Source organism: Ricinus communis, chromosome 8 (genome assembly GCF_019578655.1).
Source record: "Ricinus communis isolate WT05 ecotype wild-type chromosome 8, ASM1957865v1, whole genome shotgun sequence".
Taxonomy (NCBI): Eukaryota; Viridiplantae; Streptophyta; class Magnoliopsida; order Malpighiales; family Euphorbiaceae; genus Ricinus; species Ricinus communis.
This window is the reverse complement of record NC_063263.1, coordinates 13,466,090-13,480,037: the sequence shown is the minus strand read 5'-3', so window position 1 is coordinate 13,480,037 and position 13,948 is coordinate 13,466,090. Positions and strand designations below refer to the sequence as shown.

Here is a 13,948-nt window from a genome sequence, read left to right as displayed (position 1 = left end):
TAAAAGATAATTAATTAATGCATAAGATTCTTTTGTTATATTACTTTATTATTGACCTCCTTTTTAATAGTGTTGTGTGATTAATTTATTCTTACAAAAATGAGACTGTTAATTATATATTATTTATATAAAAATAAAAAATTGTCTTTATTAGTCCTTTCTGTAAATTATTATTATTATATTGATTTATTTTGAATAAAAGTATTTGACTACTATATTTGAGTCTGGTACCATTTTTTATTTAAATATTAAAAGAGTTAATCTATAGTTAAGGTGGTATTTAAGTTTAAGGAGAGAAGATTAAAACAAAATTCTCAAAAAAATAAATAAAAAATCAACGGTCAATATATGAAAATGCCACTAATCAGTAATGACTAAACTTCTGCTAGAAAAAGACAGAAAAGAGAGAAACGCTTGCAAAAAGCGCAAAAATAAAACTCAGTTTGTCAATTCTCTATTTCAGTTTCTTGATCCAGATAAAGCTTATACTCCCCCACTCTCTCTCCACTTACGCCGAGAATCTAATCAATTTTGATCGTATGTTTACTCTCTCTTCTCTTTCTTTCTCTATCAACCACACACCCCATGTTCACTTATGGCTGATGAAATGTTGTATAAGAAGTTCATTCCTTTCATGCTTTATTCAGTGACACGACTCCTGCATTTGAATCTTCTTTATGTTTTCTGTTGACCCTTTTGTCTATTTTGCTTAATTAAGTTGTTCTCAATTCGCATCTTATTCTATTATTTATCTTTTTAACTTGATTGTTTTCTTGTTCTCTGGTTTTGCATTGATATGCATGTATTTTCTGTTTTATTATTTTGATTGTCCATTTGGGTTACAGGTGATTCTATTGTCGTACAATTCATTTCTTTTTTAATTTGTGGGTTTATATCAAAGATTTTGTTTTATAGTTCTTAAATATTGATCCGATAATTTGTTAAATCATGCAAAAGCTGATAAATTTTTATTGGTTTTGTTTCTCTGTGCTGCATGTGAATTCTGTTGTATTGATCTGATCAACTAGTGCCGTATTGAAACTTGAGAAGCTTGAATTTGGTTAGTTTGGCTTAAATATTGATGGAAAGTTTTTTGTTATATTATGTATTTGAACTGTTCATTGATGATTTAATCAATTTTATGGAACGAGTTTGATGCGATTTTTTGGTTTTGTTTTCTCTGCTTGGAGTTAAAAATTGGGAATTTTTTAAATATTTTGATGTTCCTTTTGTTAAGTGTATGTGACAGTATTTTATGTAAATATGCTTCTAACATTAATTTGAGTATTGGTGGATTGGAGTTGCTGTCTGACATGTGGAAATTGTACATGGTTTAAGTTTATTTTTAATTAGTCTTCTCCTTGTATAATTTGTTGCTATTAAAATTGATTTTAGTCCCAATTCTAATGCAGGTTATTTGCTCAAGGCTGGAGCTTTCATTTGTCTGGATCTAAATTAAATCTGAGTTTTGTATCAGATAAATACAGTGTCTGAAACTTCTACCATGTTGTGGTTTGGGCTGGTCAATTTGAAAAGATCTATTGGTGCTTGTTAGTAAGGTGGTTGGACTTTGATTCCTGATTTGTTATTAGTTTGGAGAATATTGGATCTTGAGTTGATCATCATCAATGATTGAGAGAAAGTTAATGGGGCGGGCTTCACCATTGCTTTTGATTCTATTGGTTCTTGGCTTTTTCTTCGCCACGTACAATTTGGTTACTATGATAATGCACAATAGATCTGTTGGAAAACGGATACATGATGATTCAGATGGTGGGATATTTTTTGATCCTGTCATTGAAATGCCTGAAGATGCTAAAAAGTCAAAGAATGCCAGAATGCCCTTCCATGTTGCCTTAACAGCAACTGATGCTCCTTACAGCAAATGGCAATGTCGCATTATGTACTACTGGTATAAGCAGAAGAAGGATCTTCCTGGGTCAGACCTGGGTGGATTCACACGAATTTTGCACTCAGGAAATCCTGACAACTTGATGGATGAGATCCCTACATTTGTGGTTGATCCACTTCCAGCTGGTCTTGATCGGGTGAGGACCTGCATCCTTTCTTGTTGGCTGAGAATTCCTAGGCAAATTTTTTTGAAGTGCATTATTTTCGCTAGCTACTTGCTCGTGATTTTTCTTGATTTGAGCCATATCATATTCTATTCTTTAATTCATAATGTAGGGTCAGTTATACTTTCAATGTGTAGTTATATTCGTCAGGAAGCTAGTCAGAAAATAAGTTGAAGAAATACGGGAATGACATTGGCTTTATGAGAACCACTGCATCTTAAATGCAATTGTCTGTTGTCATTTGGATATGGTCCAGATTATCGACCATTACCCAGTGTTTTAAATTGCATGCTTACTTAAGTTGTCTTAAACTGTGTTCTTTGGGGACTTAATTTTAACTTCTCTAAAGTTTAATATCTTGGAATCATTTTGTGGAAGTTGAAGTATGGTTAAATTTAATTGGCTTGCTTGCTGAGTCACTTTCATCAATTATATGTGCTTAAGACTTCTCTATAGTGTTCTCTTTCTTGTCTTCCATTTTCCTGGTTGGACTTTACTTTATTTGTCGTATGGATCTATTTTTATTGACACTTGTTATTATGTGGGTTCTAATTCTGTATCCAGGGATACATTGTCCTAAATAGACCTTGGGCTTTCGTACAATGGCTGAAAAAGGCTACAATTGAAGAAGAGTGAGCTTTTCTATTTCTAATGGTCTTCAATTGACACAAATAGTACCTCCACTATATTTTAATCTTATTTTTATGCTATTGAGGCAGATACATACTGATGGCAGAACCTGATCACATATTTATAAATCCTCTTCCAAATTTAGCACATGGAGGGTATCCAGCTGCTTTTCCATTTTTTTACATTAAACCTGCTGAGAATGAAAACATCGTGAGGAAGTTCTACCCAGCGGAGAAAGGCCCTGTGACAAATGTTGATCCGATTGGAAATTCTCCTGTCATCATTAAGAAGGTGAATCTCATATTCCAACTCTGTAATGGGTTCTGAAAAGTAGTGAAGATGTCATTTAAATTGCTATCCTCTCTGTCATTCTTGTTAAAGGTTTTCTATTATGTTTGCACTTTTGGAATTTTTATTATTCAGGAATTGCTGGAGAAAATCGCTCCTACGTGGATGAATGTCTCTTTGAAAATGAAAAATGACCAGGAGACTGATAAGACTTTTGGTTGGGTGCTAGAAATGTAAGCATACGGATAACCTATATGCTAACTATTGATAAATATTGAGAATTATTAAGAATGTCTTATTAATATGCTTCTGGCACTCCTGTTTTTCTTATTGACCAAAGGTATGCATATGCTGTAGCCTCAGCTTTGCATGGTGTGCAGCACATTCTTCGGAAAGACTTCATGTTACAGGTTTGATTTTCAGACTAAGATTGTATCCACTTTTGGTAGCTTCAATGAGAGTTCATGTGCAACATAGATTCTTATGCAATAAAGCAGATTATAAAAGTCTATTCTTTATACTGCAGCCCCCTTGGGATCTGGAAATCGGAAAAAAGTTTATCATTCATTACACTTATGGATGTGACTACAACTTAAAGGTAACATGAAGTGATTTCTTTTTAAGAAGAGATTCTCCAACAGCTATAAGTATGAACTTCCATAAATTCCTTCAAATATAATGCGTTACTTCTATTTTCTCCTTAACCCTCAATTTTATTGACATTGTTCATCATAATTGGCATTGTATGATATGAGGTTTACATTATGTCCAGGGAGAGCTAACATATGGTAAAATTGGAGAATGGCGGTTTGACAAGAGATCATATTTACGTGGACCTCCTCCAAAAAATCTTCCCTTGCCACCTCCAGGGGTTCCTGAAAGTGTGGTATGGTTTAAGATAATACTAATATTTAAGCATTACTTTTGCTCTTGCATCTTGTTTGGAAAAGATATATACTGAAATAACATAATGCCTTCCCCATGTATATAGGCTGTCGAGTCACAACAGCTTAGTAAGCATATTAGATTTTGTCTTGTTCATTCTTATTCTTTCAATTTGTGGCTTGCTAACTGGGAAAATCAAGGACTAGAATTGGTAAAATGTTGGCATATTGTGGCTTACAGTAACCTTATATTGTCATCTCACCAACCTTGAACTGGAAATCCCTATGGTTTTGTCTCTATTAATGTTTTAGCAGAGAGGTATTGGCTGTGGAATTAATCTGTCTGTTTTTTCCTCATCATGTAACAATTTTGAATTTTCTAGCTTGTCAATTTGTCCTCTACCTCATTTAAGTCAATTACTTTCTGATCCCTGTTGATAATGGCTGTTATTCCTTAATTATTTTTATATAGATTGGAAATAACATTTAGATTTTGATAGTGAAAAATTCTCATCCTAGATATCTCTGGAATGGCAATGGTGATTATTTTTTTGCTTGTCATGTCTACAGGTCACCCTTGTAAAGATGGTTAATGAAGCTACTGCCAACCTTCCCAACTGGGAGACATAGTAGATGTCTCCGTGGTCCAGGTGAATCAGCCCCAAATAACTTTATCTTTGAGATGGGAAAATTTTGATCTCTAGCCATCAAGCGATATCACTGTTCAGAAACCTCAGGATAATCATTTCTTAAATCAAGAAATATAGTTGTAAATTAAGTTGTTTTGTTTCTCAGTTTAGGACTAGTTATCAGCTCTTAGGCTAACACAGTAGGAATTCTATATTTTTTTCCCTTATTTTTGGCAGACATACAATATTCAGAAATTGAGAGAGAAATGAATTTACATAGAGTTGTATGATTGATTCATTGTAGTTGCTAGTTTTGATCAAATAGAGCTATTGCTGTTCTGTGCTACCTTAGCAGTAGGTGCATCTCTAAACTTGAGAGGAAAAAAAAAAAAGAGGAAAGAAGATGATCATAAGCCAGTGAAGCTTAATTTCTGAATTTCCAAAACAGCCTTGTCAAACTAGTCTGACTAGCCTGTAAAGCGACAAAGTGGTTTTTGTCCATCTGCAAGCATGGCACCTCTGCGGCTATCCACAAGTTGGTTTACAGTAGACAATATTTAACTCAGTAAAGAATTACATAATTGAGATAAGTCCTGAGGTTTTTTTTTCTTTTTTAAAACCTAGCATGCATTTGAGAATTCCTAGGAGTCAGTAGGAAATATTGTAAGGGAGTACAAGCTGTGTTTACTGGTGTGTTCCTGTGAGGCGATTGAGCCATTGAGGTAATCTTTAAGAGAGAAATAAATGAAGGGGAACCTGAACCTGGCCAAAGAGGGAGCTTGGGCTTGAACTTTGAAGTTAAAGAAAGATGTTACCATTGGTAAGCATGGTGATTGAGACTTTTAGAAAACATTAAAAATTCTGGTGCAGTGGGGAACGGCAATGATGGCTACTGGGTTATGACTTTTGTTGGGGGGTGATAGCAGCAGGCTGTTATTGGGAGCAAATGTGGTTCAGACAGGTGGTCCTATGGAGGTGGTAATGGTATTCTAGTGGTGCTACGCTAGGAGTGGTCCGCCCATATACCTATCATATGGCCATTTCTGTTTTCCTCCAAGTAATCGAACCAAATGGTAGCAGTAATGCTAAATATAGCCATATTAGAGATGATATCCGATGTTAATTTCTGGTCTCCCTGGCTACTCAAACCAATTGGAACCTCGAAACCTTTACGGAAAGGAAAAAAGAGAAAGAAAGAAAGCAAGCAAGACAGGGCCATTCCTGATGGACCCGACCACTTGAATTTGTTATTCTTTGATCATTAGGCCTTCTAAATAGGCTCACATCTGACAAGAACAGTCCATGAAAGCTCAGTACAGTCAATTAGTAGCTAGTTTCTATGGGAGTTGTGTTGCGGTCCCTCTGAGATTAGAGAAGGCGATGATGATGATGCATTTGATATTTTCAGTTAGTGCCTTAGTGGGAGACATGGCCATGTTTTTAACATACTTGCTGCAAGACGAACCCATTGTCTTCCTTTGTCCATGTTCTTAGAGAGGTCCCTTTTCTATTTTTAATGGTGGATCCACTTAACCTCCCCCTAACATTTCTTTTCTTTCCCTCCAATTCAAGCAAGAAAAGAGGGGACTATTCTTACTACTGCTTAACATGCGCATTAACTAGTGTGCATTCTTTCATTACACTGTCGAGAGCTCCAGAATCTTTTTGTTCTGTTTCTAAAATAAACATAGGGCAAGTTCAAGATTGGGGAATATTTAATTTCTGATAAGATTTTAAGGGTGATGAGGAATGACGTCAAAACGCAGAATCACGGTGGGCGTGAAGAATTGAGAAAAGAGAATCCACCGATCAATGCAAGCACCTCATCGTGACCCAACGCGGGGATCCATTTTAAACTTTTTTAGTAAATAATTTTTTAAATTTACGTATAAGAATCAAATAAATTTAATTTAAATTTTTTTATCAAATAACTCTATAAACTTAACAATAGATTTTTTAAATTTTAATTATATTATAGAAATTAAAAATAATATTTATTTTATTAATTTACTAATAATAACACATTATATAACAACAAATTTAATAAAATATAAAATTTAAATTTAATTAATTCAAAAATAATAAATTATGCGTCTATTTTTAAGAAAATTGAAATTTGAATTATTTAATTCTTAAAATATTAAGATTTAACTTATTTAATACTTATTATTTTTAGGTCAATTAAATTTAAAATTTAAATTTTTTTAAATATATTTTTATATAATGTGTCACTAGATATTGTATCAATAAATTAATGAAATAAAATATTATTTTAATTTTTATAATTTAATTAAAGAATGGGACATGGTAAATAATAATAATAATAATAATAATAATAATAATAATGACAAAAGAGAGGAAAAAAGGGCTGCAATTTCCTTGCCAAAATGACTTAAAAAGGCTGCAGTTTCCTGGCAAATTTACTTGGCCTTGTTTTTCCAGTTACACTATTTTGTTATTTTTGTTTTCTAGTTTCTAAACAGTGGGTGCAGGGATCCTAAACCCAAGTCACTACTACTGCCAGTTTACTTTCCCCCAATTTACTGGGAGAAGGCTACTTTCTCATTGCTGTGACTGTGACTCTTTTCACCTAAGCCTCTCTTTATTGCTCTATCAATATCATATCATATCATGTTCTTCTGCCTTTTCCCACTCCCCTCCATTCTTTTCCTCTCCTGACAAAGTGAAAGAAAAAAATTACACTCAGAAAGTACCTTGGCATATTCTGTTGTTTTTATTTTCTTTTTCCTTTTTCTTTCCACCTTTTCACTCATTTCAAGATGAGTATTTTGCTCCCTATTAGATCCAGGAAAATGATTTAGATCTTTTTTTCTCTTTAAACTAAAATTCTAAATCTAATGGTAAATATAATTAAATTGATATTCTACTGATATTTTTATTATTTTCAATATAGCAAAATCATGGTTATTTTATTAATTAAATCGTTCGAATCATATTTAATTTATTTATTTTTAAATAAATTATTAGAGGTCTAAACAATCAAAAATTATACAATAAAAATATAACTATTTCTTAACTCTCAATATAAAGAAAACGATATAGGTGAATGGCAAACTAAACACTTGAACTCGAGATTTTTATAGTCTTTATAAATAAAAATATCAAGTCATTATTTGATCGATTATAATACGTTATCTATAAATTGCTTAATACCTTTAGTTAGAAAAAAAAAAAAAAAAAAAAAAAAAAAAAAAAAAAGAGAAAAGGAACAAAGGAAAGCATCATTAACATCATGCTTTTGCTAGTGTGACCATAAGTTTGATTCACGAGAATTCAAAAAATGATTGAACATTCACATGTGTATCAAACTATTGCTAAATGTCTTTCTTTGATTTGGTGAAAGGGGCTTTACTTGAATCATGCCCTCACTTTTCTCCACCAAAAACTTATCAACTTCCTTTTCTTCCCCTAAGATGCTCATTTTTGCTCTTTATCTTTCGTCCCCACAACCTTTAGCTTCTTCATTTTGGGTCCTAGAAACCAATTATTTCTTCCACTTTATAATATAAATTCCACCCTTTTTAGCTGCCATTGAGATCCTGTCCAAAGCTTGTGTTGTGCATTGCAAATTATAGTTTCTTTTTTTTCATAGTTCTTTAGCATCTAGTTTAAAGAAGAAAAGCAAACCCTCAAATCTTCATATAACTGCTACAATTACATGCTATCAAGTTGTCACTGTTGGAAGCTAAATTATGTCTAAAAGAAAAGGAAGAGAACAGAAATGGTTCCACCGACACTAAGAGGTGCAAAAGAAACAAAGTATGGAATTTGTGTAGATTTCTAATAATTCCACTCACAATACATACTATCCACTGACCAAGGAGTCACATGCAATTGCATCTATTGTACACTCATGTCTATGTCTATTACTATTGGACAAATATTTAAAATCAATTACCAGCTAGAAAGTGTTGACTCTAACAGTGGGGAAAATTATAATTCAATCCCTGACTTTAAGTTTGTTTTCTGCTGCAGTCCCTAAATTTTTTTAATTTATATCATCAAATTTTTTATACTTTATACAAAAAATGTTAATATCTTTTCCCCTTATTCTGAGGGAAAACTTTAGTATAAAAAGTGTGATATCATATTATTTAGTAAAATTTATTATAATTCACGTTAAAAAATTATTAGCATTATCATATATAGAAAGTCTCGTCACATAAATTAGATTTAGGAGCTATAAGGAAAAATACGTTTAAAGTTAGGGACTGCAGATAAAATTCATCCCTCTAACAGAGCTGAGCTTGACTGCACTATTACACTAATGTGTTCTTTGTCTTTTCTCCCATACAATTGAGGAGTAAATTCATTGTGAATGGGAAGAAACAAACAAAACTTATAGAAACACAAACAGACAGACAGGGCGTAAAGCAGATCTTCTTTCTTCTTTCTTCAATCCCTTTCATTTTTTTATTTTTTTGGTGTAAGTAATTAGATCATGATCTTACTTTTTAGTTAATATTTAATAATCATTAAAGTGGAATCAAATAACATGAAAATAGACTACTCAATTGAAGTGACCATTCCATTTGTGTATGTCTGTGTATAAGGGAGATTTAATTATGATGCTTCGTGGGTCATTAACAGTCAATCTAACCTAATCGATGGTATAAAGTAGAGTGTCTGATATCTTAAACAAATCAAGATTTGGGTCTCATTTTAAACTATTTTTGGATGGCCAGCAATCTCATTTTAGTCTAAACTTCCCACTATCTAATTATTTAATCTGCTACTATAAAAGCTAATACAAAATGATACCCTTTTCTTCATATAGAATCTTGCCTAATTCTAGCATGAGCTTGTTCTAATTAATTATGATTTTAGTCCTTCTCAAGAACTCTAAAATTGAGATCGATTAGGGCAAGCGAGGTATGGGTCTAGGCACATTAGTATACTTCTTTTTAATATATAGCCATAACCTATGGTGGCATGGTGAGGGGTATATTCTATAATATAATACCACAACATACATTAGTCTCAACAATTCCCACAAAAAGGACCACCACTATGGCACTGAAAATGACACATCGCTCATCTTTACTCGGAATGGTGTTTATGGTTTCATATAACATGCTTTAAGAACCTAATATACCCTAAAGAATTAAAAGCATGACGATAGTATATTAATCCATGCAAATATATACCAAATTAGAGCATTCATCATTGGCAAGCCTATAATAAGCACTATCTAACTTTTATGTGCTATTTAATGTAATTTTTATTATCTTCTTACCATCACACTTAGATATTATTACCATGCACTAAATTAGTGAATGAATAACATATTATTAATTTTAAAATAGTTAAATATGTATCAATTATTTAATATTAAATGTAATATATATATATATATATATATATATATACACACACACGTTATTACCAATTTATTATGATGTATATACCGATTATAGACAAAAATTAGCACAAAATGTCTATGAGTGTAAAAATTATAGAGAGATTGCACTGGGCAAGATTCAGAGTTATTTTGTCTTAATGCTATTAAGCATGTAATCAGCTTTGTAAAAGAATCTAATGTCCTGAACAAGTCTAATTAGCAATGCTATACTCAGAATATGATTCAGATCTGCAAAAGAATCCAATGTCTAGAACAAGTTAACATAGATATCATTTTTTCCACAGGTAAATACAATAAAGAAAAAGATAAAAGGACACTAACTTCTAGCAAGCTAAATCAAACAACACTAGATGTTGATGGTCGTGTCCATTATTGTGTTTGTTTCTTCTTCACAGTCTCTATATCATCTCTAGGGGTTTAAAGATTTGAGAAAATACCAAGGGTAATTCAATACAGTACAACATACAGAATCCCCAACATTTTTGGCTTAATTTGCTGCTGCTAATTCTCCTTCAATCTCTCTTGTATGCCTTCTCTTATAATAATGCGCTAGACCCTACACCATTATTCAGGCAAATCATTCTATTATATATATACATTAAGACCTCAGAGAAAAAGCTACCCAATTTACCTTTTTACTGTTGATTATATGAAATGCTGGATTCGATTAGCTAACAAACATGTGAGTGTGTGAACCCATTTAATTATTGTATCCAACCAAGAGTACTTGTTGAAACAAGTGTTAAGTTCTATTTAAAACATAATATAACATACAGGCTACAACTAATAAATTAACACATGTCTAACCCCAGAACATTCCAAATCTCTCCCTTAATGTTGAAATAAAATACACTATACAGTAATTAGAGATGGCAAGATTAACATATATTATATCTATAGGCAAGTATAATGATAAGGGCACTAGAGGCCCAACCTAGAAAAGAAAATGGAATACAGTCTGTTGTAGCAAATAACCCACTTACTATCTTTACATAAAATCTCTAAATTATACATGTTCATGTCATCCCACTAGCCATACTCCTCCTCACCTGTCTATATATATATCCATACACTACTTACTCATTCCCTAAAACCATCAAAACCTTAGGCTTACCTTTTTCTCTCAGAAAACAGCTATGAAAACCCACCTCTTCTCTCTAGCTTTCCTCTTCTTTACCCTAGCCCAAGGGATGCACTTGAACCCTAAATGTGGCATCCAAGACCAAGGCTCAAACCTTCAAGTCTTTCATGTTTATAGTCCATGCTCTCCCTTTAGGCCTTCAAAGCCACTTAATTGGGAAGAGAGTGTGCTCCAAATGCAGGCCAAGGACCAAGCCAGACTTCAGTTTCTGTCAAGCTTAGTGGCTAGGAAATCTGTTGTGCCAATTGCTTCAGGCAGGCAGATCGTTCAGAGCCCAACTTATATTGTTAGGGCCAAGATTGGAACCCCAGCACAAACCATGTTGTTGGCCATGGATACTAGCAATGATGCTGCTTGGATTCCTTGCAGTGGCTGTGTTGGTTGTTCTTCTACAGTTTTTAACAATGTCAAATCTACTACCTTCAAAACTGTGGGTTGTGAAGCTCCTCAATGCAAGCAGGTAACATGAGTCTCTTGACCTTCGTTTGCTAATGCTCTGTTCTTAAATAATGACATTGGACACATATATTTAATGCAATGCAGTAAGCTTGATCCATAATATCACTCGACACTCGGTACAATTAAACATTATTATTAACACTAAGAAAATTTGTAAGAGTTATCGATCAGCTAGCTACTTTCTTTTTTTTATATTTATGCAATCTGATATGTCAAAACAATCTGAATTTTTTCCCTTCCATTGATAATGTTAGGTAAATATATCTATATAGTAAATTGATCCCTATTACTAATTCTTAATTATTGATCAAATACATGATTTCACCTCTGAAACTTCAAATAAATAATCTCTAGAACGTCTTGTGTTATGGAAGTGTAGAAGCTTTATTTAAAGTGAAACAATATATTCGGTCATCAACTTTGTACGGTAATGTTATTTTCTTTATGGGGACAAGAGCCCTTGACGTTGTAGTATGTGGATGACTCCCAACTGGTCAGAAGCTTTAGAAGGCTAAATTCCAAACAACGGGAATCATCATCATCACAATTCACAAAATTATATGTGATGTAAGACTAACTTACATGTGAATTTATTGCAGGTACCCAACTCCAAATGCGGAGGAAGCGCGTGTGCCTTCAATATGACCTATGGCAGCTCCTCCATAGCCGCAAACCTGTCGCAGGATGTGGTCACTCTAGCCACTGACTCGATTCCAAGCTATACCTTTGGTTGCCTTACAGAAGCCACAGGCAGCTCAATCCCACCACAAGGGCTTCTAGGGCTAGGCAGAGGACCCATGTCCCTTTTATCCCAAACCCAGAACCTATACCAATCAACATTTTCTTATTGCTTGCCTAGCTTTAGGTCACTTAACTTTTCTGGGTCATTAAGGCTTGGACCCGTTGGTCAACCTAAGAGGATTAAGACCACACCATTGCTTAAAAACCCAAGAAGATCTTCACTCTATTATGTGAACTTGATGGCAATTAGAGTTGGAAGAAGAGTTGTTGATATTCCTCCTAGTGCTTTGGCATTCAATCCAACGACTGGTGCAGGAACCATCTTTGATTCTGGTAATGTTTCCAACAATACCTTATCATTACATTTAAGTGGTATTTGGTCTATCTTAATGTGGACATAGAAAACAACATATAAAAGGACATATTAATAGTCAAAAAGACTTTAGATAATAATTTCTCTGGGCCAAGGAAGTCTAAAATATATTGCACTGAAAGAAAATTATTAGTCATGAGAATTTTATAAATTTTTTTAAATAAATATATGAAAATATTGAAAAATTACTGTAATTAAGATACTCTAAAATTCATCATTTATTTATTTTCTAATCTTCATTGACGAAAATTTATAATGACTCTCCTACATTTCAGGTACTGTATTCACCCGATTGGTCGCACCGGCCTACACAGCGGTCCGAGATGCATTCAGGAAGCGGGTTGGCAATGCAACGGTGACATCCCTAGGTGGATTCGACACATGTTACACATCACCCATCGTTGCACCCACCATAACATTCATGTTCTCCGGCATGAATGTGACATTGCCACCAGACAACCTGCTAATCCACAGTACAGCCAGTAGCATCACATGCCTGGCCATGGCAGCCGCCCCAGACAACGTGAACTCGGTGCTGAATGTCATAGCCAACATGCAGCAACAAAACCACAGGATACTCTTTGATGTGCCCAACTCAAGACTTGGTGTTGCCCGTGAGCCATGCACATGATTTTTGTTTTGTTGATTTATATGCTATGCAACCTTAATTTCTTATGGTCATGGTAGTGTACCTTATTTTTATATTAGATGTGGCTTGTGATGTCAAGGAGGTGTCTGGTTTTTTTCTTTTTCTTTTTCTTTTGGGGATTGTGTTTGATGGTATAATTTGGCGTTATTAGACAGCTTTGTTACTAACTGTTAAAAAAAGGGGAGGAGGTGAAATTGAGTGTGTCACGGGTTTTTCTGTATCGATCTAAAGTTTGATAGCTTAGTCCAAAAAATCGTACCATGTCACGGGTTTACTTACAAGGTTTTATTCTACAGTTTCTTTCTCTGGAGAATGTTCTACAGCTCAATAAAATTGCTTTTCTAGTATCATGTTTCATCTTCATCATTTGTGGGTTGCTTTTTCTTTATTTCTTTCTTCTTTCTTTTTCTCTTTTTCATTTAAAAGGCCTAACAAGCCTTCAACAATAGAAAATGATATTAAGAGAATTTAGGATAGACAGATACCTTATTATTTGATATAGACTAAACATGGCCTAAGAGCTAATAATCTCTGGGGAATTCTAAGGTTGGAGAAATGAGCTTGACATATTCAGAGAAATGAGATGCCATGGGAAATTGCAAGCCTCAGAGTTGAGATTTCTGAATTTGTTACATAATTTGTTGAGCTTCAGCTTTTGTTGCGAGGGTGTCTTTTGTATAGCTTTGTAATTGTTGT

The 13,948-nt window shown here is 33.6% G+C and overlaps 2 protein-coding genes across 3 annotated transcripts; both read left to right on the top strand.

Moving 5' to 3' along the window:
- Positions 1-255: 255 nt before the first annotated feature.
- On the top strand, positions 256-4,852 carry LOC8270868 (hydroxyproline O-arabinosyltransferase 3). 2 transcript variants are annotated; one of them, XM_048378724.1, is made up of 10 exons: positions 256-537; positions 1,029-1,060; positions 1,413-2,048; positions 2,640-2,707; positions 2,795-2,996; positions 3,129-3,226; positions 3,334-3,403; positions 3,520-3,591; positions 3,766-3,879; positions 4,448-4,852. In XM_048378724.1, the coding sequence occupies exons 3-10, from the start codon at positions 1,629-1,631 to the stop codon at positions 4,505-4,507; spliced, it is 1,104 nt and encodes a 367-aa protein (XP_048234681.1). In that variant the 5' UTR covers positions 256-537; positions 1,029-1,060; positions 1,413-1,628; the 3' UTR covers positions 4,508-4,852. The 2 variants fall into 2 exon arrangements, with proteins under 2 accessions (XP_048234681.1, XP_015570767.2); XM_015715281.3 differs by lacking the exon at positions 1,029-1,060.
- A 6,002-nt stretch (positions 4,853-10,854) lies between these two features.
- On the top strand, positions 10,855-13,602 carry LOC8270867 (aspartyl protease AED3). The gene is made up of 3 exons (XM_002512998.3): positions 10,855-11,490; positions 12,089-12,563; positions 12,879-13,602. The coding sequence occupies exons 1-3, from the start codon at positions 11,026-11,028 to the stop codon at positions 13,232-13,234; spliced, it is 1,296 nt and encodes a 431-aa protein (XP_002513044.2). The 5' UTR covers positions 10,855-11,025; the 3' UTR covers positions 13,235-13,602.
- Positions 13,603-13,948: the final 346 nt, after the last annotated feature.

Bases quoted from the DNA above. Each gene is read 5' to 3' on its own strand.
- LOC8270868 (XM_015715281.3), top strand. From the start codon at position 1,629: ATGATTGAGAGAAAGTTAATGGGGCGGGCTTCACCATTGCTTTTGATT. The intron at 2,049-2,639 runs GTGAGGACCTGC...TTCTGTATCCAG, and splicing joins TTCCAGCTGGTCTTGATCGG to GGATACATTGTCCTAAATAG. The intron at 3,592-3,765 runs GTAACATGAAGT...CATTATGTCCAG, and splicing joins GATGTGACTACAACTTAAAG to GGAGAGCTAACATATGGTAA.
- LOC8270867 (XM_002512998.3), top strand. From the start codon at position 11,026: ATGAAAACCCACCTCTTCTCTCTAGCTTTCCTCTTCTTTACCCTAGCC. The intron at 11,491-12,088 runs GTAACATGAGTC...AATTTATTGCAG, and splicing joins AAGCTCCTCAATGCAAGCAG to GTACCCAACTCCAAATGCGG. The intron at 12,564-12,878 runs GTAATGTTTCCA...CCTACATTTCAG, and splicing joins AGGAACCATCTTTGATTCTG to GTACTGTATTCACCCGATTG.